General features: G+C 35.4%; 1 protein-coding gene across 3 annotated transcripts in view; it reads left to right on the plus strand.

The window, feature by feature from the left end:
- The window catches only part of LOC129786358 (uncharacterized), a 73,810-nt gene that overhangs the window by 11,584 nt on the left and 34,238 nt on the right, over positions 1-27,988 (plus strand). For all 3 annotated transcript variants that reach the window (XM_055821318.1, XM_055821328.1, XM_055821336.1), the window contains exon 3: positions 6,273-6,515. In XM_055821318.1, the coding sequence (XP_055677293.1) occupies positions 6,319-6,515 (197 nt within the window). In that variant the 5' untranslated portion in view covers positions 6,273-6,318. The remainder of the gene's footprint in view (positions 1-6,272; positions 6,516-27,988) is intronic.

Here is a 27,988-nt window from a genome sequence, read left to right on the forward strand (position 1 = left end):
ACTTGGGAAAGTAGCAGAAAAAGTTATATGAAGGTTAGGACTGGAGTATAAATTAAAACATAATTAAACCCAGTGGTGAGTTTATTTAGAGAATTCTTTTTTTTCATTCCTCTATCCACTACGTCTCAAGCAAGAGACGCCACACAAGTGGGAACCAAATGATAAGAAAATGGCACGCAGTATCACGTTTTTTGCACGATTTTGTTTATATTTGGAGGATGGGACTCCTCTTGAACCACATTTATACAGAACGATTGTGACCTTTATGTGTGTACGCGGGGGACGAAAAGCGCGCGGAATTTGCGGAGTGAAAAAAAATCGACAAAACGCACACGGTTTAACATGCTATATATGTATGTAGAAATTATAAATAAAGTCATAATAAAGTATTATTTGACCTCGCATGACCTCATGGGGGGGATTAATCGATTGGGAGACTCTTTCGTGGTATTTGCTGAATAAATTAGTGGCGCCAAATGGTGCTATTTAAAATACCACGAATGCACTGTTTGTCTCGTGCGCACCACTCTTTCTATATATTATTCTTCATCGTGTGCTGCATACGGAGAAAATTACATATATGGGAATTTGTCTTTGTCAATATGTACGTACAATTCCCTTTTTCACTGAATTATGAAAAAAAGTCATACACCGCAATATTGCAAGTGGAGAGAACGTTGGATGCATGGGAAATATGGCAAGTTGTTGGTCTGAAAAGTCTGAAAATGTGCGTCTCTGTGTGAAAATTGCATAAGAAAGAATATATTCTGCACAATTTCCCATACTGAGCAACATTTTGTCTCTGTATGTTGCTCCACATCTTTTTATTTACATTTTCGCTTAACCTTTTTCGGGATACTTTCACTTTTCGGCCGTCACGTTGGTTATACACACATAGCACAATGTTGCTATATATAGTGGCTATCGTGGTGCAAAAGAGGCTGAGGAGAAGAAAAATATTTCGAGTTTATTGCGACAGGTGCCATGGGATTTGGGGGAAAGAGAAGACGAGGGCAAAAGTTTGTTTAGCAGCGGTATTTCAGTATCCATAGATACGAGATAATTTATAATTCTTTGCCAGGTAAATTCTCCCATATATGCAAATTTCCGGAAGCGACATTTCCAGTCTGTGTACATACCTACATTAGCATCGATAGAGAAAAATGCCTGTATGTGAAAAATATTCCACCAAATACTTGTCGCAAATTCATTTCATCCTTTTGGGGATTTTTGTTTAGATGAAAGGGGGATTTTTTTTAATGTTTAATTGTGTATTACTGAATGGCTAATGGTTGACGCGTTTTAATTGAAGTTAAAAAAATCCTCTAATGTATAGGACTTTCTATAATAGAATAATAGATTTTTCATTCACCATTTTCTCTGCAAAAAAAAATTATCATTTTATAATTCGTATTACCTTAGTTAGCTAAAGATGATAAAAAGATATAAATTTTCCTTTTTCTGGAATTTTCTCATTGTGAGTCCCGTTCACGGAATTGTCTAGGAAAATGCAAAATAAATTATTGGGTTTCACTCTTGAACCCCGACGCACATGACCCCAACCCCCCATCCCCTTGTTCCATCGGTGTGATATATTGTATTACAATTTTAAATGAAATACATCCTAGACGACCGTCAACGGTTCCACATTCCACCTTCGACGGTGTGTCTCTTTGGTTTTACCCTCGACCCTTCGTTGAGAGTATATAATACACAGCAGTGTGAATGGTTAAGGGATGGGGGCGACAGATATTTATTTACTGGTATCGTGTTTTTGCTCCGTGTTTTATTTCTGTTTCCGGTGTGTCGATCCTTTTTACATGCGGAGAAACCTCTATATACAAGAGTATCCCGACACTTTTGTACAAGACAAACTCGTGCGCTTCTGCTTAATATTATTCACTCACTAAAAGTGCGCGGAGTTTCCTCGCCTCTTGTACCTCCCATCCGTCCCAGACACAATTGTGCCAAAGGCGGGTGGATCTGCCGACAGAAAGATGCCAAAAGCGGAGATATTTCATATGGATGAGAGATGTATGTATATATGTGGGGAGGATGTAGCATTTGTATACAATACTGTTTAGTTGTAGAAAATCGTCAAGATTACAAGGGAGCATGACAAGTATATTTTGTTTGCTCATGCTCTATTCAAATTACATTCCCTCATACCCAATGTTGGGCGAATGAAATCCCCAAAGAGTGGAAAAAAGGATATGCCTCTTCACTCATGCCTTTCACCAATATGTGCTGCTCAAATGACACGAGAATAAATGTCACAGGTGTAAAGTCTAAATTTAGTGCTTTTACTGCCTCTGGAATGTCTCACGAGGGAAGAAAATCCACAAATATATACGTGTATACTTTAGTCGTTGTGATTTGTGTTAATTGAAGCTGTATCAACATGTGTTTCTCCTACAAAATACCTACATTTTCACATTAACTTTGCGTGTATTTAAATTTAGCTAAACTCTAGGTGACAATTTTTTTACGTTAAAATATTTCTGATTGTGAAAAGAAATTCTTGAAGGTTTTAAATTTCTGCTTGTGGAATGTCTGGCTGTTGTAGCATAAAGCAGTTCCTTTTTAAGTGGATATAATTTTAAAAAAAAAGTACAGAATTAAATTTAATACAAAAAAATACCTACTTAATATAAAAGACGTTAAATTTTATCGTAATTATTCAAATATCAAAACTGAAGTGTGTTGAACTCAAAGAGGAAAATTAACTTATTTTATTACATTGTCGGTTTATGCTTGAAAAAACTTACAAATTTTTATTCGTGTATTTCAATAGCATTGCTTCTAAATTTTGCAACATCTGACCTTCTTGTTTTTTCCGGAAAGCTCTAAAAATATTATATGATGTATAATATGATTCGAATATATAGTCATTTGATGAGGTTTCTATGGAGAAATGGTTTCTCAACCTTCGACCAAAGACCCAATTTTCCCTTCAGATTTTTGATGGATCACATAATGCGCCATCGTAAATATACAAAAGTGGAGGGCCACAGAAGTAAGGAGAGGCTCCACCAGTTTGTGCAGCAGCATGTAAACAAAGTCAATAAAAGCGGCATTTTAAAGAACAATTAACATTGAAATTTAGTGGCGGGTACTTGTAATTCCAAAAGTGTGTTTTATCCCAAATTGAGACATAAAAGTGATAGTAAAAAAATCAGTATATAGCTCAAAGTGTGTCTATGAAGGAGAATGCAGACATCTGATCGTCTTCTGGAGCTTTTTGAATGGCATTTTTTGTTGAAATCGTAAAATTCACAGATCAAGGAAATGCCTTGTTTCAAAATTACTCTACAATTTTACATAAATTTTCCATTATTTCCAAGATTTATACACTCGGAGAAATCTAGTGCTAATGAAGAGCTCATTTAGAGACTTGGTGTTATTGCTAACTTAATAGACGTATTTTAAATGCAGTATTTATATGCGTGATTTCACTTTCTTGTAAGTCCTAAATCCTAAAAAAAAAAATAAAAAAAAAAATTCCTCTTCAATTTCAATCTAATGAGAGTAGACAATCAACACCAACGTCGAGGTGGCGGGTTCGATTCCCGTCTTGGTCAATAGTGCCTCGATAGTGCAATGGTTAGCGCACCAGCTGCACAACACCAACGTCGAGGTGGCGGGTTCGATTCCCGTCTTGGTCAATTGATTTGATCATCTTGGCCTGCGCTTCCTTTCTAACCCTCTATCCTTCTATTCACTGCTTTCTTCCTTCCCACAAAAATAGCTTGACGCAAATTTGGAAACTGCATGCGTTTCTCTCTGGCCTCCCCAAAAAATGGAATGCAACTCTTCTGATGAGCCAACACAGTGGATCATCTCTGTCCTCAGAAAAGAGCGGGACCTACAATGGCGAGAGTATGGAGCTGCCTCTTCACGCCCGGTATACTCCATCAATGTGTGCACTGGATCTTCTGAAGCGGTCAATCTTGGGGCCCTCCACTTGTACCATTACGTGGACAAAAGCTGAGCGTGGTGACGACGCGGACACCACTCTCGATTAATTGGATCAATGAAAAAAGATTTGTACCTACTATCTCTGTAATTGTAACTCTACAACCAGCTAAAACAGCCTTGGAGCTATTAGCTGTGTATCTTTCAAATAATGTAAAAATATTTGAAATGAATAAAATGAAATGAAAATGAAAATGAATGAATAATAAAGACTTTATTTATTGCAAAAGTTTGCAATAAAGTGCACAAAAGTTTTTTTTTAATCAGCAGGAGTCGATAAAGCTCTACTTCCAAAAGTACCAAACTCACAAACTTATTGCATATTCTTTTTTGAATGTGTTTGCTTTTATATTTATTTAAAATTAGAGCTGTTAAATTAATTTTCACGAATAGTTTCAATATGCAAAAATTATCTTGCTATGTGACCAATACATGCTGTGGTGAATGCCACATGGAATTTCCATTCTCTTCTATATCTTTTTCATATAAATAACTTTAAACAAGGTTGAGCATCGCAAGATAAAATTCCTTGCAGAATATGTCAAGGTTGTGAAAAGTCTCTCCAATTTCAATTTCCGCGAAAGAAATATCGTACTTTTATTAAAATTCTCATTGAACAAATCATGAAGAAAATGTCGGGAGTTTTTTTTTTTGTAAATCTTTTGTGAAACTTAAACCCTTTTCATCATTCTATATTCTCGGAGATGAGAAGCTGATGAGTAAAAATGGTGACATGCAATTAATTAAAATGTGCTATTTTTGAACTAGATTTTCGCATATGCTTTCCATTTGCCTACATTAGTGTTGGGATTTAGTTTGGGGTTCAGTGTGAGTTTGTGGTAAATATGATATGCGCGGTATAAAAAGTTCCCCTTGGTGATGGTTTTATTTCATAAAATATTCAATGAAGATGAAGTAGATTTATTTTTGGAGTCACTGATGAGACATCGTCATAGAAATTCACGCAACCAAATCTTATAAAATATTATTAGCTTCCGCATAAATTAAATTAAAGCCCATTTAGGTTCTGGCATTGTGGGGTGAGCCGGGGGCTCGAGATGGTATAATTTTCTTGCGCACTTGTGCTATATAGTTGACTTTTGGGTATGGACGAGACAAAAGGGGGAGGAGAGGGATGGTTTTTTTTGAATGGGAAAAAAATGTGAAATGCTTTGACATTTTTAGAGCCCATTAACGTGGAGATGCTTATTTCTCATGGAACTTTTTTTGTCTTCGCATAGATTACACAGTGTGCGATTCGAATGGATCAAATAATGTGAAATAAACATTATGTACTGATGTCTTTATTTATATACATGCAAAATTTATGATTTTCTCCGGAGATAACGCAAGATCTCCCCGCCTATATCGTACGCACCACAATGAAAGTAGCGAAAGCTTTAATTCAATAAATTGTATATTTATAGATGTATACATATTATTATGCATATAGATGATGTAGACATACATATGTATGTAAAGTGGTGAACATATTTTAAACTCTCTCACGTCGTGGTTTCAGCCTCAATCTACCAAGAGATTACACAACTAATTTCCGGTTTATGGGAAGTTGATTGAAAATCTGTGATTTTGACAGGAAAAGTAATTGCATGTTGAGGATTTCAAATGACACGGTATTACACATACACACACAAACCTTATCGAAATAAGTCGAGCAGCATATTTCATAAATGTATGTATACATATGCACTCGATCGACCTTGTCATCATCATGGTCTATTTCATAATTCCACCATCCCCATCCTATTTGACCTTTCTTCCTGGGTGGGTGGACTTTTTCGCCGCATGCTAAATTAATCTCAGATCATCTCACCCACACCCTCTAGCATTGCCATACTCGAGAGTTGCTCCACTATCATTATCTCCTCCATAACAATGCCAACGAGGAACATTTATGTATGAATGAAGCCAAGATAAAATGCAAATATTTGATGATTTTCCTTTAATGCTGACAACAATAGGGGTTGAAAAGGGAGGAATGGGGGATCGAGTAAAGGGGATGGATAGTTGTAGTGGGAAAAAAATGTGGGAGGTGTGCGATTGTTTGTGAGGCATACATAGAGATAGCCAGGATAGGAGAAATGCTGAGAGGAAGTTATAAAATGGTACAAGGGAAAAATGAAAAGCGCGTTTTATACTGAAGTACAGCATTGTACAATATTACAAGCTATATAATGTGTAGTCTAGTCAGTGTCGCAATACCAAAGGACTCTACTATCTGCATAATAATGGAAATTTTCCTTCTCAACCTCCTTTTTTGTGCATTTTCTTTGCAGGCGTCGCAAGAGTGGTTAATTGAGGAGAGACATCACACGGAAGAAAATGCTCTTGCAGTCCGGACAATTCGGTGGTGTAGAGCAGCAAAGAAATGGAACGTCGTCGGAAAAGGCGCAAGCAGCAGCTCTTCCGGTCCCACATCAATCTCTCGAAGTGTCCAAGCAGTTGGACAATATTCAGGACAACCTTGGCGAAGGATGGACGGTGCATCTGGCCAAAGATGGACGACTTTACTACTGCAAGTGAGTACTCTTCTATTTTTTTTTAATTACTTGCTGCGAAAATTGTTTCTGACATTTAGAGAAAATTCTGAAATGTTAAACACTCCAGAATATAACATTTCAATGTGAAAACATCTAAAGGAAAAATATCTTATTCCCTAGAGATAAAATATTTATTAAATTTACTTTTCTTTGAGAGAAATCAGCAGTCAATATCATGACTCTATCATTCACTATGTACTTCTTTTTAGCTTTCATATCAACCAGTCAAATTGAATTTCATTTCTCGCTTTTCCATCTCAATGAATTTCAAATTTGTCGTTGACTTTGTGCATTCACGTGAATAAAATTTTCATGTTATAAATTTCTATTGAAAATCAGTACAATTTTTGCTATTTACATACATTTGAAGCGTCATAGTGCAAATCATTCATGTATATATTACATTGCGGAAGATTTACAAAATGCATTGCCAATTGTCCCGCAATTTTAACACACCAGCAAATTTTCAGCTATAGTGTCAGTTTAAATGAAATGCAACATGCAAGAGTTCACTCCAGCAATATTGGAAAGAAATCACTGGCATTGTAGAATGCATCAAATTGATATAACAATTTGAATTAATTTCAATTGAATAAATGAGGAAACTCACTATAGGGACATGACATTGAATTACATCTCTTTCTCCCTTTGTTGTGCAATTTTTATTTGTATGCTGTATACTAATGCGTTGTTGCACATTTTCTGTGCCATCAAATTGTTACATTCAGAATTCGCGGAAAAGGTAATAATGGAAAAATGCATTTTGGGAAAACTAATTAATTAATTAAATTTTTTACAATACACAATTCACAACAAAGGTAAATTTGTGAAAATTTTAGAACATTTTTAAAGGTCCATGGGGCCATAAAAAATTAATCTCTCAGTTAGTTGTTTCGTAATAATATTCATAAAACAAAAATATTATTATCAAAAGACACCTCATTAAGAACTCAAAATGTAATAAAGTTTATCATTTATTTTAATGCTCCCTGTATTGTATTACATACTTAAAGATATGTATATTCACACCAACATCACATCCAATGATGTTGTATTATCGTGTATAGTACAAGGTGATAATGGTATCTGTAGAGTAGAGTAATTTCTCTCCAAAATTTCCTGTAAAATTTTCAACACTAATTGCTATTTGTTTTAATTAAATTAAATCACTTCGCACCAAATTGCTACTATTATGTTTATTGGTGCCTCAATTGATGTTCATGGGCGTACCCATATACTTTGCATGCGAGTGTGACGAGGGATTCAGATGGGAAAACTTTTGTGATGAGAAAAGTGTGTGAAGAAAAGTTCTCCTTTTTTTTCTCCTCTCGCGCACCTATATTTATCTCAAGGGACTTTTCTTTATTATTTTCCTACACATCCGTAGAAAATATATTCTGATGCCCTGTGGATATTTCTTGTCTCAATTTACCCAAGAGGAAAAAAAGTCACACAGTGTTCGTGCTATTATTTTCACATTGTCTGCCCACGGACTATCGTCTTTTTTATGTCCTCATAGTCTTGGCATTTGTTTCTTATAGAGCCAATATCTAAATGAAGTTATATAAGAGGTAAAGGAGAACTCCCATCGTAGTGATGATGATGAGTGTAATGTTGTGATGGAGCAATGAACTTGTGAGACTGTCTCTTGTACGAGACGCTTAAATTTGTGAGTGAAGATTGCTTTTATGTGCGAAATATGAGGCAACTTTGTACACAATGATACAGTAGAAAAGACCCAAGAAAGTGCTGTAAATTGGTGAACAAGTAGTAAAAGTTATGGAACCTGCGATTCCAATGAAGTGGAGAGTATGTGCTCGGTTGTACTTCCAATTGTCCCACACTTATTACAAATATATGTATGTAGGTAGGTATATAAGGACAAAACATAAATTTTGAAATTGTAACTGTTCCCGTGAAAAAATTCTTGTCAGGTTTTTTATTATTTTTTATGAGTGTATGAAATAGAGTGTGGAATTCATGGTGAAAATTTATTTTATTGCTCTCGTTAGTGACAAGATGCGATGGGAAGAAAAGGGCTCAAACACTTTTCCTTTTGTACGCTACCTATCTTGAAAAGAACAAACAAATGATATATCGTTGGGTTGGAATTTATGACGAAGGAGGTGACCTTCTCCCAGGCACAGTGAATACCAAAATGGACTTAGGTACTATATAAAGGTAGATTAGAAGTTGGGTCATTCGTTCTGGTCACAAAGTCACAGTTTTCCACTGCAAACCTATTAATTTTCCATTCCAGCACATTTTGGAATTAAGTTTCTGCAATTGCCATGTTAGGGGGGAAATTTTAACGTGAAAATCTCCGAAACACCTCTAAATGAGAAACGTCGTATGTGAAAATCTCCGAAGGATTCATTGATGTTTTCCAATCCCCCTTTGCACAAAACTTTACACACCTATCTCTTTTCCTTTTGGATGTGGGGGATTTATCTGCTGATGTCATTTATAGCGATTTATTGACGTCGACACCGAAGAAAGTTCTCTAATTAAATCCAATTATGAATTTCGATTTAATTTCATTCACGGAATTCCATTCGCTCATTCACGATTCTATTTCAGCGCGGAGACATCCACGTACCCCCCATCACTTTAGGTCTCACGTGCTCTAATTATTACTGATTTAATAAGACTTATCACATCGTGAGCCATTCAATAAAATAGGTATAGTATCACTGTCAAAAGTTAAAATTGCAAATTCTCTCATCTGAAGAGGGTTAAAGGGGGAGCTATATTGCACTAATAATAAATGATTTGCGAATCTTTGATCATCGAAATGTTCAATGTAATTGAATTAACACCAATAGGGTAGCAATTAATTCATTTGGAAGGATATGAATGTAAAACCTCTGGCTGAAATTTCCATTAATTTCCTCCCTTCGTACTCTAATTTATAAAATCAATCCCTGCACTACCAAATTCCTATCATTACATATGTATATTTTATTGGAATACAGATTTGAAATAGCCATAGTTTAAGTACAATATTAAGTATATTCTCTAATTACTTCTTTCTCAGAGAAGTTACTCAGAAAGTTAAATCAATTTCCCATGCAAAATTTCCAAAATTTAGATTAAAAAAAATTAAAATATATTTTATAAGAATAAAATAAACTTTATCTATAGAGATTAAGGTAAGAATTCCCTTCAACTCGACAAAAGATGTGCCGCACATAGGAAAGGCGATCGTGTATATATGAGAAGGGCGTGGAATTTCAATTAAAGCACAGTCCCCAACTCTTGTTGAATATGTGCAATGTTGGAGGTAAATTATCGCTCTCCCCTATTGCTGTCAATTTTCACTGGTGACTTTTCCGCCCAAGAAAATTGAAAATTTGTGAAATCACCATGGGATGTGTTCACGAAAATCCAACCATGTTCTTCCGGGGAAACAAATTTGACAAAAACCACCCCACTCTTCTGGTTTTCCCCAGAGAGGAAATTAAATAACAAACCTCTTCGCACTGTGCGGGATTTTAATGTCCACTGGGGAGAAAATTTTGTATGTCTGTGGGGTTGGGAAAGTAGAGTGAGTAGGTATATAAAATCAGAGGAATATCGTGCAATAAGTGCTCCAATGGGGCTGTGAGAAAAATTCTCGGTGGCAAATTAAAATGTCAGATGTGGGTTTTGCGGTCAAATAAATTTGTAGTTGGCACGCAAAAAATTAATTTCCCTCACTGCATCCATTTGCTGTGGCGGAAATGTTGGAAAAACTCTGGGTGACGAAAAAAAAATCGTCCCCTAAGGGCTACTATACACTAGCTATTTTGAGCAATATGAGAATGGAAGTTAATGATAAACTTCGCTATACGTGATCAACAATTGGTATTCTGTACAATAGCTCAGAATTGTACGTTGTGATTTAATTTGTTAGTTCAGGAAACGTTATGCTATATTATACGAATGAAAATTGTGTTTTATTTAGAAATAAATTAAAATCTTCCAGAGTGTTGACCTGAAAAAAATCAAAACAATAATAACTCAAAAGATTGAAAGAGAAAAGTAATGAAAAGCCTGAAAATGTCTGATATATAACCACATGTGTGGAATACCATCTAATTAATATTAATTCACATTCCTATAGTTCTCGTGCGATGACAGGTATTCGTTGTTGGAGCATGGAAAAACGCTTTTGTGGTGCGATTTCCCAAATCAGTGCACAACACACAATTTTCATATACATATATGTACAAAATACATTCTCATTAGTAAACACTATGCAAAGTGGATCAAATAGGGATGGGGGGATGAAAATGATTTTATTGTATCCACCACGTATTTCATAGGATTGGGGAGGGAATATGAGAAAAATTTTAATGAAGGCCATCAATCATAAGTTGGTGGAAGAGAACAAAATCAGCAGAAAATAGCGGTTCGACAGGTATTGAAATTTAAATTTTATGCTTAAGGGAGTGAAATTTCACCCTCAAATTATTCACAGCCATGGATTATTTTAATAGCGGTCGGGATTGTGGCTCTTTTCATATTTAAATTCATCTAAATTGACAGAATCAGAAGCTAAAGCATTTTGCAAGAAAAAAGGCGCAGGAAGAGGAGTGCACTAAATTGGCCACTTTACTTATGTTAGTATATCTAAGGGGTGGAAATCCATAAGGTTAAATGACCCCTTAATGGAATCGCACAGCAGAAGAAGTTTGACTTTCACGTGTGGGAATAATTTATATTGCCTTGAATCACGTAAATTCGTGTGATTAATTCGCAATGGTCAGACAGATTTAGTCATAAACTTAACTCAGGAACATTACATGCTATATATGTACATATGTATGTACCTCTACTATAAAGCTCAGTTTTCTATATAAATTTTATAGTGTATCGACAGAACTTTAATTCTAAAGCGTTTCTTTTAACTTTTTCTGTTCACAATAAAAATCCTTTTTATGTAGGAATTACTTATTAATTAATCAACAAGAACACAAGTATACTTTATTAAGCTTCAAAGTTCATGTTCTTTAAAGAAATTTCATGAGCCTTCACAAAAATCAACAGACTCATTAATAAATTATTCACACTCAATTTTCTGACATTTTCTTGTGAGTCTTAAAGTCTTGCTCCCGTACCCATTGAATTTCATCCCTTCATGCTCATGAATATTCTAATGTTCACTTATTTAAAGGTAGCCATTGAAATTTCATCGTGTGAATTCATTGCTTGATTTTGGTGTAGCGATCGTGACCGCATTTTCAGTGCGGCAGAACCATGAAAGCTCTTTCAATGGGAGTTGTTTGATAAATAATGCAAAATTTTCCAATAATACCGCGTATTTGTGCTCAACGCAATTGATTGCTCAGTACACATAATTGTTGAATAATCTCGCACTACGGTGAAAGGACTCACACATCCACCACCCCTCAGGATTTAATTCAGTGAAGAAAATCACATGTGGATTGATGGAAATTCTATGGGACGAGAGCAACAGTGCAAAATACCAAATAATAGGAGCAGGAATGTACGATATTGGATTATAGCGATGAGCTTTATCTGCCGCTTGGCACTCAAGCAATATACATACGTTCAAAACCGCTCTGTGTGGATTTGAATTGTTTTTTCATCCCATCGTATTCTTGCAAAATGAAATTGCGCAACTTTCCGACCCCGTCGAATTTGGTGGTGGTTCTGAGTATACGGAGATATGGATGGGGGAGGAGTGAAATTGCCGTTGAAAAGTGGCATTTTGTTCGATTCACGCACATGTACACACGCCGAGACATGACGGTGAGAAACTTTAAATAGCACAGACAAGGAGAGGGGCGATGCTCATGTGGCTGCAATCGGTAATACGGGGGTGAGGTGAAATGTGTTCAGATGAGGGAGATGAAAGCCCGATAACAGAAATGGTTCAATGTCGCGGTAGTGAAGACAATGTCTTGAGGGGTGAAGTATTGTCATTAAGAGAACATCGATTTCTTTGATTTTCTTTCCGTTCCTGTACCCCCAGGCAATTGGTGCTTGCAGAAAATCCTTCCCAGATACTCCATTACCTCCCCCGGAGAACACCATGGCACACAACTCGACTACCGGAAAGTGTTCCCTTGTTTCGGTTTTCCCTCTTGATTTCAACTGTGTCGTATTCAGGGAAAATTGGTTACAAACCCCATTTCAATTTTCTATTTCATTATTTTTTTTCCTTATATGTATACAAAATCATTTTCCCTCTTGTGTGCTTTTTCATTCTTCTCCCCTCATTCTTAACCATTGCTTCTGCTATGGATGTTGAAAGAAAAGGAAATACTCCTATTATCCTGTTGGATATTCTGAGAAAAAATACATAAAGACATCGTCAAAAAAGTTCAATTTACCTTTGGAAGATATTTTTTATCCATGTATTATGTGTAAAATATATATTTTTGTAGTACCTACTTTACAACACATAAATCATCTAATTTACGACCAGAGAATTGGGCTTTCTGTCATTTTCTCCAGGAGGTCGATAATGAAGCTTGCGACAGACGCAAGAGGAAGTTTTATATAGGTATACTTACATATTATTTTAAAGTCTATTATGTTGTATGAATTTATGATAAAGCATAGACTTTCAAAGAATCGTAGCTGCGATAAGCGAATTGGTTTACATCACGCCATATTCTTAGCATCGTGTCAAATAAATCTTCTGGTTTTTTTTGTGTTATAAATAAGCGTAGAATGAGGCACTCAAATGAGTCTATAGAATTTTTTGTTTATACCCAATACAAAGTTAAGTCTTCTCTACACTCTACCCCAATCGCAATCGATAACCGCCACCCCATGTGGGAGTGGAAAATTTTCACCCAAGCAGAGATTTTTCCACCCAAAGCGGAAACGAAGAAATACGGCGGAAAAAATTTCTCCTTCCTTTACAATTTTTTTTTTGTGTGGATGATGTGAGAAAAACGCAATTATGTGTGGAGAAAAACAAGAAAATTTTGAAATGGGAAGAAAGTAGCAAAAAAAAAGGGAGAACATATAGAAGAAGCTACGAGAAGATGGAAAAGCACCCCCTTGATCTATTTATAAACTTTAGCAACTTATTAATATTTTTTTTTCCATGGAGTCACAAGTTTGTCATCGAAATTACGTCATTTTGCGTTTTATGAATCTCCTCTCTAAAAATAACTGCAGATTACATCGATTACATGATAGCAGAGTGGAAACAAGGTGTACACAGGAGTGGAATCCACCCAGGGTGGTACTTCAAGTCCCAATAGCCGGAGCTTTTTGATGCCAAAGCATCATCGTGGTTGATGGAAATTGTCTAGATTTAGTAACATGGAAACGACTCTGTGTTGGGATGTGGCAAAGTGGAGGCAAACACACATTTCCTTCACTCACACACCTGTCCAGGGAAGATGACTATGTGGACAAAACAAGTTGTGAGTGCTGCTTTTGAGCTTGACAAATAGAATGACGTCAGGAGACAATATTTCTTCAGCAACTGTGAAATTTATCGCTGCGCAAATTAAATAATTATTGATGATCTCCCAGGTGGAGTTGTTGGCGAATGAGTGTGAAAAGTAGATAATTTTTCAGCATATGCTCATCTCTAATGTACATTATAGTATCACGTGGATTATCCAATTTTTCTGTTGCCGTCTCCTTAACCCACTACTTGAAGAGTCTGACAAATATTGAGTGATTTCCTTGGACTTATATATACTGCCCGCCATCACTGTGCTTTCCACTCTATGTATGCATCGTATATATGCCAGGGAAACGTGATTTATCATAGTTTGTCCACTTGGACAGTCCGTGACTCTCTGTGACATTCTAAGGGAAGCCGCAGTTAGAGCTTTTTGCCACTATATTCGCATTTCAGAAAAATATGATTATTTTATTGAATGAAAGACAAGAGAAAATAAAGACGAAGAAACATAATTGCGATTCTATTTGCATTAATATAATCTTTATCTTCTTCTTTTCCATTAAAAAATGAAAGCTTATGAAAATTTTAACTAAATGTTAGTTTTAAATTTAATGTATTTGCTAATAGGTCAATTACAAAAAGATGAATTGTCATACCGAAAACTGAAGTCAAAATACTGGGTGTGTAAAATCGTCATCATGGTCAAGCACGGTGTGTCTTTTGGGTAAATCTCTCAGTTTGCTCACTATGTCCACATTCACACTTTTGCTCTTTTATTCATTTTACTTCACCCAAAGATAAGCAAAATTTGCATAACGTTAATCTTCCTACTTTGGAAAATGGTGGAAAATGCAGAGAGGAGTATTTGAGTGTGGTATTCATTGAAAAGCACACAAAAAAATCAAAGGCTTGCAGTGTACTGTTTGTGAAAGGGAAATATTTAAGGGTGTGGGATGGAAGGAATTGAAATTCCCAAAGTGATATTAAACTATGGAGCAAAAGCCACGATCTTGAGTGTGAAACAGCGAGAAATTCCAGCAGGTACGTTTGGAGCTTAATTACACAAGGAGCTTTGTCGTGGTTCGAGTTGTCAAAGCTCGGTGTGGGCGTTGCTCACCAAGTAAATGGTTGAGGGCATTTTAATAAATAGTAATACCTTGACAGCAACATAAAATCTCACCCGCCTGCCCGTTTGCAGCCACACCAACAAACCCATGAGAAAATTTATTTGTCCTTCGCAAGGTTCGCAAGAGAGACAGTGTGTTTTACAAATTGTCAGAATGAAAATTGCCTCACAAAAGGGGAGACATACTATGTAGGTATATATGTAGGTATGTATAACAATAACAGCGACAGAGCAATGAGATCAAGTTGATACTATGGAATTTCCGACATTGCGAAAGTATTCCCAATTCGCGAATTCACCACTTCCATCAGTCTCATGCGGCCTTCTTGAAATGTGGGGAAGACCCCTTTCGATAATTGTGACGGGTGGAATTGAGGATGGAGCTGATGGAGCGCCAATATTGTGTGTGTATGGTATATACTGTCTAAATCCCCACTGCGAAGGGAAGTAATGAATTTCATTTTATTTTAATACCCCAACCCTATTCAGACGAAAAGTTCTCTTGTGATTAAAATATGTTTATCGTGAGACTTTCTCCTGCAATCTACACATCGACTTATACTGCCATTGAGATCATTGGGGTGAGGCAACCAACTTAAAACCCTCTCTCGCATATTGAAATGGAACAGTTTGTTGCTCATTCTTCACTGAAAGATCCTTCAGAAAAAATTAATAACAAATTTGTCTCAAGCTTTGAGTTAATTCTGCATTACATTAATTAAGCTCTCAGAAAATTGTCAGTACGTGTATGGGAGAAATTGCGGGACCACAACCATTATATGAGTGCTCTTGACCTAAATGAAGATGACCTATATTATGTATTATACAATTTAGTAAGTCAAACAATTTCCTTTCGCATGGTAAATGAGGAATACGAGTCAATTCAAAATATGTTCCCATAATTTGCAGAATAGTACTTACGCCATTTACTCGTGGAAATCATTAGAGGGTGTCTGTGGAAAATCAATACCGCATTCACAGAGCTATTCTCTTTCTATTTTTGGTTTCCACACTCAATAATATCGATTCGATCCTACAAATGATAAATAATTAGGTGATGTTTGACTTCAAGTCAGTGTGGCAAAAGTCACTCACTTTGGGAAAATTGCATATACGAGAAATTGGGAAAACTATTTCAATCAATATTCAATGAAATTTTCTTCTCTTGCATTGTCTGCAGCAAGATTATCGTCATACACAAGAGAGTGTTTTCGATGCGTCAAAGACAATGCTACGTGAGGAGCTGCAATATAAATTATTCAGAAATCATTATTGTACTGAAGAAATTGCATTTTTCTCAAGATTTTATTTTTCTTTAGTGAGACTGGGAGCTTCTTTATCCTTTCTCACGGAGAAAATTATGTTTATTATGCTTAATGTTCCCCAAGAGTGTACAAATGATGAAATGAGAATGAATAATGTAGGAAGGAAGAATGGTAAAGGGAAAGAGATAAAAATGGTCACATTACTCATGCAATATGTTATCAGAGTGACTTGTAGATTTGTGAGTTTTTTTTATCCCAACAAGGATATATTCTTCAAAAAAACAGAAGGATTTACAATCCCTTTTCGTATTCAATTTTCACTAAAATTTTTACTAGATTCATAAATTGTGAATTAAAATTAGTGTTTACTAAACGTTTAAATTATTATTTTTGATTTTTTTAATGAGAATTTTCTTGTTAAAAGAAAAACAAAAAATAATTTTTCTTATAACATCAAAAATCAATTAATGATTGAATTGCATTTATGATGTGAAAATTAAACATTTTTAATTGAAAGTCATTTTCTCAATTAATTGACAAACTAATTTCAATTAAATACTTGATGGTATTTAGAGTAAACGGTTACAGAGCTGTAAAGTTCTTAAACTTTGCCCACAATAACACACTTGAGATTGACCTGAGAGGATATTCACAGTTCTTACTGCGTCACGATACTAAGCCATAACAAGTTAAAAGAGTAAATGGAGAAGGAAAAAAGCGGATGAGAGGAAATGATTGCAATCGATATAGCAAATTGTGTCACATCCCAGAGTCGGAAATGTCTCATTTTCCACCCAATGAAGTATCTGTCCTTCGTGTGCGATTGTTTCCTGATGTATCCCTTCAATTAAATCCACAACAATGGCACACTAAACAACCCCCCCTAAAGTTAAGAACAAACCCCCGGGCAGTCATAAGCTTTTTTTGTTGTCCCCATATAACTTCCGAGTTGGTCCGTATTGGCGTGTTTTTTTGGGGGAGGAAATGTCGTGTGAGGGTGAAAGATTTCCACACGAATGATTCTAAATTTTGCGGTTCATTTTCCATGAATTGTGAATTTCTCGAAGAATATTCTCCAAAATTCCCCCACAGTAAATACTTGTGGATCTCAATAAACTTATTTATCTCTTCAAACATTCACTTAAGCACACATCCTTTTGCGTGTGCTCTCTCACTATAGTGTAATATGTTTATCACACTGGAGACACACAAACTTGACAAGAAATTCCACAGAGGGTTGAAGACTCATCTCACGAAAAGGTGTTTAAATTTACACCGGCAAGACCACTTGAGTTAATTGAGGGGATTCGCTTTATCATGCAGAATATGCTCTTTCAGGGTAGAAGAAGTTCTTGAATTTTTAGTCTTTTATCTCAACATTTCGTCTCTAGGGTATGAAGGAAATATATGGCATGTTTTATTCTTGAATATCGTACCTGACTGGACTTTCTTTCTTACTAAATATTAATTAAAATTTTAATTTTTTTGTATAATTTTATCTTTCATGGAAGTTAAAATTAATGATTTAATTAAGGAAAATAATATGAGTATGTTACAAAAAATATGTTTTTTTCTAATTGAACGTTAAAAAAAATAATCAAGTGCAATAAATTTTAAAAATGCTTCAGTTTTCACAATATTTGTGTAAAGCTTCATTTTCGCGACTGTTTTACAAAACATTTTTGTTTTCTTCTGCTATCTATACATCATTCCGAATTTTGTAGCAAAACGGTCATGAGATTGTTTAAGTAGGTACTTTTGATTTAAAACCAGAAGCGACTTTTGCAGAAAACACACGACAATCTTGCAAACTTTTTTTTCATGCTTCATTGTGCTTGAAGAGACACGAGGAAAAAAAACAGATAAAAATACATTTTTTTGCATAAAATGTACAGAATGAGAACTTTTGTATGTTTACAAAAGGATGTCATCCTGAAAGAAGTACCACTTAATCAAAGTTAAAATGTACATATGTATGTATGTATAGACTCGGAAAATAAACGATTCCTTCATTATACTTTAAAATCCTTTTGGTACAAAGAATTGTCCTTTTCTAGTAGGTATACGTATTTAAGTTGCTCTTAATTGGTATAAAGGTACCAAGGTGAAGACGACCATTAATTTTAAATTAATACTTCAAAACAATTTAAAATTATATACAAAGCATCTACCTGTTCAGAGTACTTGCTTCTGGGATTCGTAAGCTTTATCATACGTATAAGGTACTACATAATCTAATATTTAATTAAAAGGTCTAAAGATTAAACATTCAATTTGCCGTAAAATTTCAAAAGGGGACTATTAAGTTTATTGAACATGCAAAATTTTGTGAATAATAGAGTATTACATATACCGAACTACTACTGAGGATAGGTATGGTTAAGGTAAATTAAAATAAAGAATATAATAAGTTACAAAATGAAGTGAATTGGATGATCGAAAATCTGTTTTATTATTTCTCATTTTTTTTACGATTTGCATTTTACGTTATGTATTTCTTAAAAAAAAATCCGCATGAACCAAAATTACAATTTAAAGTGTAGATATAGTTTTTCAACATTCTGGGGTTTTTCTGATAGCCTACCACAGTGGAATTTTTTCCCCAAACACCCTGTGGTATCCATGGTGATGGTGAAAGCTTGTGGATAATATACAAATTGCACATGTTGAGAATGCAAGTGCTAGAATTTTAATTAAAATGTTGTATCGTAAGTGGTTTCTTCTTTTTCGCTATTCCACCCCATTTGGGTGAGACATTTTTGTCTTTTCCAGTATGAGATTCCCATTGGAACGCTGCTGATTGAAAGTGTATTTGAGTTAATTTGCACAGAGTTTTAGCCACTCTATGTAGTAAAAGAGTTCTTTGGCTTTTTAAAGTCAACACGTGGATCTTTGTGTTGAATTTTCCAATTTAATCTTTTAACCTCAAATGAAAGTGTCTCATATGCATGTATATGTGTTAAAAGCTTTTGAAACTCTATATAGCAATATGAGTTAGGATTTATTTTGAAGTTTGGTATAGTTGTGACTTTTGCGAGTTTATAAACATGTCACACTTCTCATTTTACCCACCCACCTCCCCTTCTCCCATCTCTGGCATGTGGCAATTTTGTGTTTATTGTGTGTTTCCTCTGTCAGAGGGGTTAATTGAGCAGGAAAATTCTACACACTTCCTGATTGCGATAACTCTCAATTAAGTCAGCGCTTTGAAGTGATTTTCCTTTTTTATTGCGCACTTTTTTTGTTGTTCGTTGAAATTGAGTGAGTCTTGCATTTTTTCTTCTTCTTATAGTTCAAACATTGGATAGATGTATCCGTCTCTTATTGAGTTGTTTCTGAAGAATGGGATTGAAATTTTTTATAGTTTCATTCTCCTTATATTTCTGTAAAAGGGTCTGGCAAAAGTATGGAGAAAGACGATCCGATCCATGATGCGATAAAATCAAATACAAATTACAAGAAAGTCGCAGGCTGATGCCAAATTGTAGGTCATTGGGGGTGTGAGAATGGCCGTAAACTTAAAATGTTTTACAATTCTTTATGTGCATGCTCACACTCACGCACCCCTTCTCCTGTAGTCTCCGTCGTTGTACTGTATTGAATCCTTTTTGGCTGTGTGATGAAAGACAAGAGAGAAAAAGAGTGGGTGTGAGTTTGAGAAATGGTGACAATTTATTTGCAATCCCCAAGCGATGTAAACAATTTTTCCCGACGACAAACTTAATGGAAAATTCAGCAAGGGTATTTTATTCAAAGAGGAATTTCACCAGGCCCACCGAAGGACATGATAAACGATTTTATTGTCCAGAAATCAATGGTATACAATACACCAGGCTGAATTTCCAAAATATATTACTCCAAAATGCCTCCACACCATTAACTATATTTCACGAATTTTCCAACCCAAATGTTCATAGATTTCCACTGGAGAGGATTCTCTGCATGAAAACACACAGATACACCCACAAGTCATACGATACTTTGTTCACGTGCTTCTCAATAACCCTTGACCTTTCGGATGCAGTATAGAATAGTTTGGCGCGGAGGAATTTATCCCAAGCCGCTCTCACCAACGTTCACTTCATGTGATTTAATACATGAGCTAACTAAGTGCCGAGTTTTCACACGAAAATTGAATTAAATCACAGTACAGCCTTTACCTTTTGTACATTTTGGGATTTAGTAGAAAAAATTTCCTCTTCAGCTGAAAAAGCTCTTTCGCTCTCTTTGCAGATGGCAAAAGTGTAGGTCAAAGTGTGTACGAATGGATTTGACATAATTCGTTTATATACCTAAGGATAATACATACTTCTATGGAAGTGATGGTCATGACTTGGAATATTATTTGGATATATAAGTTCCTATTTTTGGAAAGACCGCTTTATATATTTAACAGAAGCATTTCTGAGAACTTTCGCTTCCACTATACTAGTGTTATTCTTCTGCACGTGGACCTGATATAATTTACTTTAAAGAAAATTCTCTTTAAAATAATAAGTTTTTAATGTATAATGTTTTTCTTCTACATACATACATATACCCTTTAGAGGAGGTACTTAAAAAGTTTCCCCCAATTCTACAAAAGTCGGGATGAAAATGTCAAGAGAGAATTTCTATATAACTTATATACTTTAATCACTTTTCCCAGAAGCAGATAGGGAAATGGGAGTGAAAATGAATCTTGTGTCTCTCAGTGTGGTGTAAATCTAATAAATTTGCAGAATAATAGAGATAATTTGGAGATTTGTGCCAAAATAAATTATATCAATAATGAGCCAAGAGTCCTCTTAACAATTCTCAAGTTCATTCCAAAAATTTTCAACCCCACTTCACCACTGCCATGGAGGATGCTTTCGAATCATTCGTTTCCAATTTTCGCCCACTTAAAAGTTCTTTCTACTTTTTTGGGTGAAAATGAAATGAGGCTGCCGTTTTTAATTATAAATGAGAGGCCTTCCAACCCCGACGATACCCCTAGTGAGGGTATATCGGTTTTCAGTTGCCAAAGAACAATGGGAAGAAAAACATTGCGGGTAATTTTAATACCTATATATGTATACGTATACAAGCCCATAATATTGCATTTGTTTATCTGTTGTGAGAAAATTTGAAATATGGAAAGTTTCGAGGAAAATTTATGTTACAAGAGGGTGTAAAAAGAAATAGGAAACAAATTGAAAATGAACTATTTGAGAATTTTCATCCTTCGTTGCCTCACTTTTTTTCTCTATTTTTCTCTCGTTGGGGAAACTATTTTCCAATCTTGGAATTTTTTTTTCTTTTGCACTTCATCCCATAAAATGTATTTACTGAGTGAGCTCTACTATCCATGGTTAAGGGGAAATTATGAAAATTTTCTCCCAATCCTCCCGTACTTGGTACATTTTCGTGACTAGGAATAAAAGTGGATTAGTTGGAAATTTCATGGGGAAAGGCATGGCAAACTTTCACGGAATACGCATGGTTACGATGAAAAACTTTCTTCAAAACTTACTAATTTATTTGTAGGAGAATGTCTCATTAAACAGAAAATACTTCATTCTTCGGGACTTCTTATCTTGTCCCGAAGGCAACTTTTCAGTATACTTTTCTGTACTTGTGCTAGTTAAATCATTGGAGTTTTGTGCAATTTTCAATATTAAAGTCATCCATATATTATGTAGGGTAGTCCAAGGAGCTATTATGTATGTGGTTATGTTATAAAATATTCGAAGCAGCACTCTTCTCAAATTGATTTTTATCCTCTGGGAGGCCCTGTAGTGAAGTTGGCTTTCACTCACACGCCATGTGATATCTTCTAAACTTTTCACTTCACTAGTCGCACAGATTCACCTATGAGACCCATATTTGCCCCTCCATAAATAATAGTTAAATCAAACTTGAACCTGAAATCAACTTTATGTCCCATTAATTTCAGATAAGACTCGATTATGCATGCGGTGAGTGGAAATTACTCGTAGACTCAATTGGAATGCCACAAACGATGGCAATAAATATTAAGGTTTCATTCACAGAGGTACTATATTATGTCTTCTTTTTCAATCTCAAGTTATCTTCCTCCCAATTAGTTTCAATTATATGCTATTGTGTTGATGTATTCAATAGAAATTTAATTTAATTTCTTGAACCATTGTGGCCACTCAGCAAGATTATATCTTTGTGTATAATCTTTCCTTTGGAATACAACGGACAGCTCCCCATTGAGAATATCCAAAATCCCACATTTCTCCTTAAGATTATGATGAAATGAAAAGTTTTAGGATAATGTGTATGACAAGCTGTTGAACTTTCATAAATATACCTACATGAAAATACGACATTATATTACAAGTGGCAGTCACTAACAGACAAACCGAAATATTAGATTTTATGTAAATTATTTTCCTAAAATGTAAACTTTATTCTTGATAGATATTTATGCTCAAATTCAGGAATAACAAGTTGACAAAATGTCTCAGAAGATTCAATTAAAATTATGTATCGAAGGATATGCTTTTTAGTGATTTTCACTTTTCTCAACTATCGTAATTTTACCCCAAAGCAATATTGTCTGATTCCGACAAGTTCTCTATAGGAAAGTCTTGTAGAAAAAAAAACGGAACAGAGATGACAATATTCTCTCAGTTGAGAAGAAACTTTTTAATAAATTAAAACTATCTCCTTCATCTCAATAACAAAAGCCAACAACATCATCAAGGCTTAGTGTCTCATCCTTATTTTTATTTATTTTGTTAAATGTTTGCTATGCGCTGGCAATTACTTCCACTTTGATTAGTAAATTGCATGAAAGTGGGTCATTTGAGAGAAACAAGGCACAAGTGGGGATGTAATGTAGTTAATATCAACATGTTGAAAATGATATGAAAAGAAGAAATATTATATTGCTCGCGTGGAAATTTTCGCGGTCAAAATAGCTTCTCGCTGTGCCACATATTGGAATGGAATTGACATTTTCTTCATAAATACTGTGTGCCATAGTATTGATATAATATTGGAGGTTTATATCAGTTCATGTGCCATTCCGTGCGACATAAGAATCCACAGAGCTTCCATAAAACTGTCAGCTATATAAAATGCTGTTTATCCATGAAAAATGGCATGCGATTATCAAACAAGGAGTCACTTTATATTGGTGACGAAAAAAGCATACTTACAAGTGGAAGGAAATCACGATATGTATACTAAGTAGCATTTTTCCTTAAGACATGTTAGACGACGTATTCCTCCAAGAGGGTGGAACAAACAAACCCCTTTAACTTGCGTTATAAATAGCCTCACAGCCATGAAATGTATTGTGCTATGTTGTTGCCAAAATTGAATTACTGAAACCTTTCATTTTGCCAAAAACTTTATAACAATTTCAGTAGGTATATAGCATCCAAGAACAGAAATGGCACTAAAAGCTCCTTCCATGCGGTATGAGTGCTGGAAAATGTCCCGTTCCTCTAGATAACAAGTGGAAAATCGTGTGATTAATGTCTGTTTTTGAGGGAGTTTTTCCATTGGCCATCGCTCGTGGGAGAAATTAGGTAATTACTATGGCAAAAGAATTGCGATTAGGGACATTAATTTTAATTATTATCGAGTTATTAAGCCCAAGGGGTGGTCTGCTCCCGAGTGTTTTCTTGTCAACCCCCTAAAGCTAGTACTCCCCCCCCCATCCAACACTCACAGAGACTCATTTAGTTGATGGGACATCCGTGGGCAACCGAGAGATGGCATGTGAAAAGAATAATACTCCGTGGAACCTTATATGTGAGATATGCCCCATAGGTCTCTGTAGAACAAACATCCAAGTGTCAGATGGATGAATAAGGGCGGGGGCGTGCATGGCAAAAGTGTGGCAGAGATCATATAAATGAATTGCTATTTATAAGAAGGGCCATATAACGAGACTTCATCAAATGTGGTGTATTTTGGTTGGGAGAGCATAAGAACATTTTTTTATCCGAATCCTCATGGGCTGATTTATGTAGCAAGGTGATTTTCCACCCTATCTTCATCGTTCTTCCACCCGCATCGTGCTTCAGATACATGGCTTTCAGTCACTGAAGAGACACACATTAATAACCCAGAGGGAAATCTTATGTGACTGTCAACCCAGGCAGGTATGTCTGCTGTGAGGGTAAAAGGTAGGTGTGGGATATTCCTCCCAGAAAAAAAAATCAGGAAAGGATCTCAGAGATTAGAGAGGCCAGAAACATTTCATAGTCTAATCCTTTGCGCGTATCTGTGTTTGCACCTGTCACCCCTAAAAATGTGTCACTCTCTGGACAATCAATTGTTGAATTGTTAATGTTACCCTGCAGTATGCGGTTATATGGTATGGAATGGTGATAGGGATGCAGAATGTAATTTGCGGATTCTGCCCAATTAAGGTATGAGCGTTTAGTGTGGTCTATTAAATTTAGTTATATCCTCTTTTACCTTGATATCACACTGAAATTGTATATCAACACTTAAAAGGTACAGCAATTAAAGGCATTTGTTCCAAACCCTTGGTGAGTCTACTCTTACCTTAGCATGATAATGTTATGTAAATTGAAACTATTTGGATCATCTTCTGGCAGTTGGATATTTAAATTATATTTATGTGCATATATTATGATATAGATATATATTATGTACTATATACTATACATGTATGAAGTCAAAAACCATGAGAATTACATATTTTATGTTTAAGAATAAATCATTTTAGTCAATTTATGATTTTTTTTACAATTTAATAAAGCGAGTAAAGTATCAAGCAAAGTATGTGAATTGAATTCTGTAGGATTATAATGAAATGTCAATGGAGTGTAAGAGAGATGAATTTAATGCTCATCTTAAGAGTATTGAATGTAGGAGGTTCACAGACATGTTTACCAAAGTCAATGTACTCTTTAACACCTAAATCCTAAAATAAAAGTAATTTCATACAATAATTTAATTCTAACATGAGGAATTTAAAGTCTCTTTAACATGTCTCCGTGGCCATCTTACAGAATCAATACATTCGTACACAATTGTAGCTTCTCTCAAGGGAACTAAAGTAGTAGTAGAGTATTGAATATTGAATTGTATGTGAAAAAAAATCCCAATCTGATATCGAAAATACGATGGAAAACGGATTATCTGTCAGGAGACACCAAGGGAAGATTTTCAAAGAGATATTCTTTCGATGAAAATAGAATGTAAGGGGACGAATTAATCCAAGACTTTCTTTCATTCCCGGGCAATGTACATATACCTCAATACATCACCGGGATTTTCCATGTGAATGGGAAAAGTGAATATGAAATTGAATTCATGTGTTGAATATGAAAAATTCGTACCTCCATGGTATTACGCCGCAGGAGTTGCGAAACTCACTTTGTTCACAGGTTGTCCTCGGTATAAGGATGTATAATATAGCCATGAAAATTTTGCTTCATGATTTCCTGCTAACATGGATAAATTAATGCTTACGCTAGCCTGACATGGAATTGTGCAGAGACTTAATGGGAAGATGAATGCCAGCTCAAGCATAGAACTTCACCCTTTCTCTCACAAATATCCCCCATTAACGTTGCTAATTGATTAGCCAATAATGTACGTGTGTTTGTTGTTTGACTCTGTGATCCTCATACTATCTACATTCTCAAGATATTCTAGACGATGCTCTATTTATATTGACGAAAAAAGATGCGTATAATTTTTCCTCATTTAGAATTTAAGAATTCTATTTTAATTCTTACCATTCTTACAAAGAATCCTGCATTTTCACACCATAAAGCTTTAAAAGCTCCAGCAATTAACACAAGCTGCACAAAATAGAAAAGCTCACATAACTGACTAGAATATCTTGTGTACATATTACTTTCTTTCTCACGATTCTGGGTTTCTGTATTGTTAACAAACTTGTCAATTAACTAAATTTTCCGGAGTGTAATTAACTCATATACGTTCAAACTTTCCCCTATATATACAACAATAACCCCAAATTAAACAGAGTTTTTCATCCTATATCCACCTTAAGAGGCTTCGTACACTAAATTTCCTTGTGAAGGAAGCCCATCGTAATTTCTATGCAGGACTAAAGTTGTCGACAGCTAATATTCTGTCAGTATCAGTCTAACTCAGCGTGAAGATATGTTGGATTGGGCAAGGAGGATGAGCGCAATGGGGAGAGGCGTGAATTACGATGAAGAATTCTTCCTTCCCATAGACCAAATTTCAACCTAATGACATCATCTTCTTCTTCACATAGCCTAATTATTTGTATATATTCCATGAGAATTATATTACATATACAAATAAATCGACTTCTCGTTAGAGAGCGTAAATTTGCTCTCTTCCTCCATTTTTGGCCCACCAGTGGAAATCTTCCTGCTAAAGAGAAGATGATGCTGAAAGATATGTGTAAATATTAAATTTTCTTCGTGTTTAACGTAACCATGGGTTTACCTTAACCATACAATCACCATCATTTTCTTTGAGAATTTATGACTACGGAAAAACTAGCTCAAATGTTGTCCTTTGAAGAACAAAAGTAATATAAAAGGTCACCTTTTGGCCTAATCTAAAAGTTCCATGTAATTAAAAGGTAAAATTGTCAAAACGATTTTGCAAAAATAGATATATGTATGGAACAATTATTTTTTAGTCCTCGTAAATGCAAAATACAATTTCCCAATGCAGAAAATTGTCAATGGTGAATGCACAAATGTTAATTAACTTTGCGATTGTGTTGGCGACGTGGTTAAATCGCGTAATTAGATATAGAGAGTGTGGTGTCGGATATAAAGTGGGGCGTTGAATGTTTGACTCTCGAGCATGAATGTGCGATGGGTCAACAGGCAATTACTAGCCCCAAATTGGGGGGTTGGTTCTGTGTGTGAATTTCTGGTGTGGAACACGTCACAGAAATCGGGAATCAATTGATTTCTGTCGGAAATTGAATAGCGTGTGACTTCGAGACCGCCACCGTATAGATCGACTATTACTAAGAGCAATTGTATGACTAAATTGAGTTTCTTTTCTGGCTAAAATACTTGATGGTGGAAAGTACATAAACTGACGGAAGAGTATACTATTTATAGAGAATAAAAGTCCTCCTCAATAACGCATCTATCCAATGTGGGAGAAAGTTGTAGCGTGAGAAAAAAAGTTCACACACACACACACTTCCATCAAGTGGCAAAAAGGATGAAACTTCCAGTGATAATGGCAAAACATAAATTTAACTATATATAGCTAAAAGTAAAGAGGAATTGATTGGCTCGACGAAAAGTGGTACATTTGTTTGGTAAATGAAGAGTTGAAAGGCGATATTTCACTCATAGTTGGAGTGTATTAATTTGACCAAAGTGGTTTTCATCCAAAACTGTGAACTTTGAGTTGATTGTGCGAAATTCACCACCCACCAGTGGAACCATACAAAATTTACGACGACCCCGTCCTTGATAGTATTCAATTCATAGCCATAAATCACGTTTCCAATTTATAATATATACCCCGCGCCCGTAGACCCCCAGAAATGAACCATGTGTTCGTCTGATTGTTACACATAACACGCAGAGCTATGTGAAAATGTCGGGAGGAAATCATTCTGGCGGACTGAACGGTGCCTCGGCACTTGCGGAAAACGCACTTGCGGACTTGGCTGATTTGACGACACTTGCGGACAGAGAAGGCTACCTGGGTACGAAAGGGATTT

The sequence above is a fragment of the Lutzomyia longipalpis genome, chromosome 1 (genome assembly GCF_024334085.1).
Source record: "Lutzomyia longipalpis isolate SR_M1_2022 chromosome 1, ASM2433408v1".
Lineage (NCBI taxonomy): Eukaryota > Metazoa > Arthropoda > Insecta > Diptera > Psychodidae > Lutzomyia > Lutzomyia longipalpis.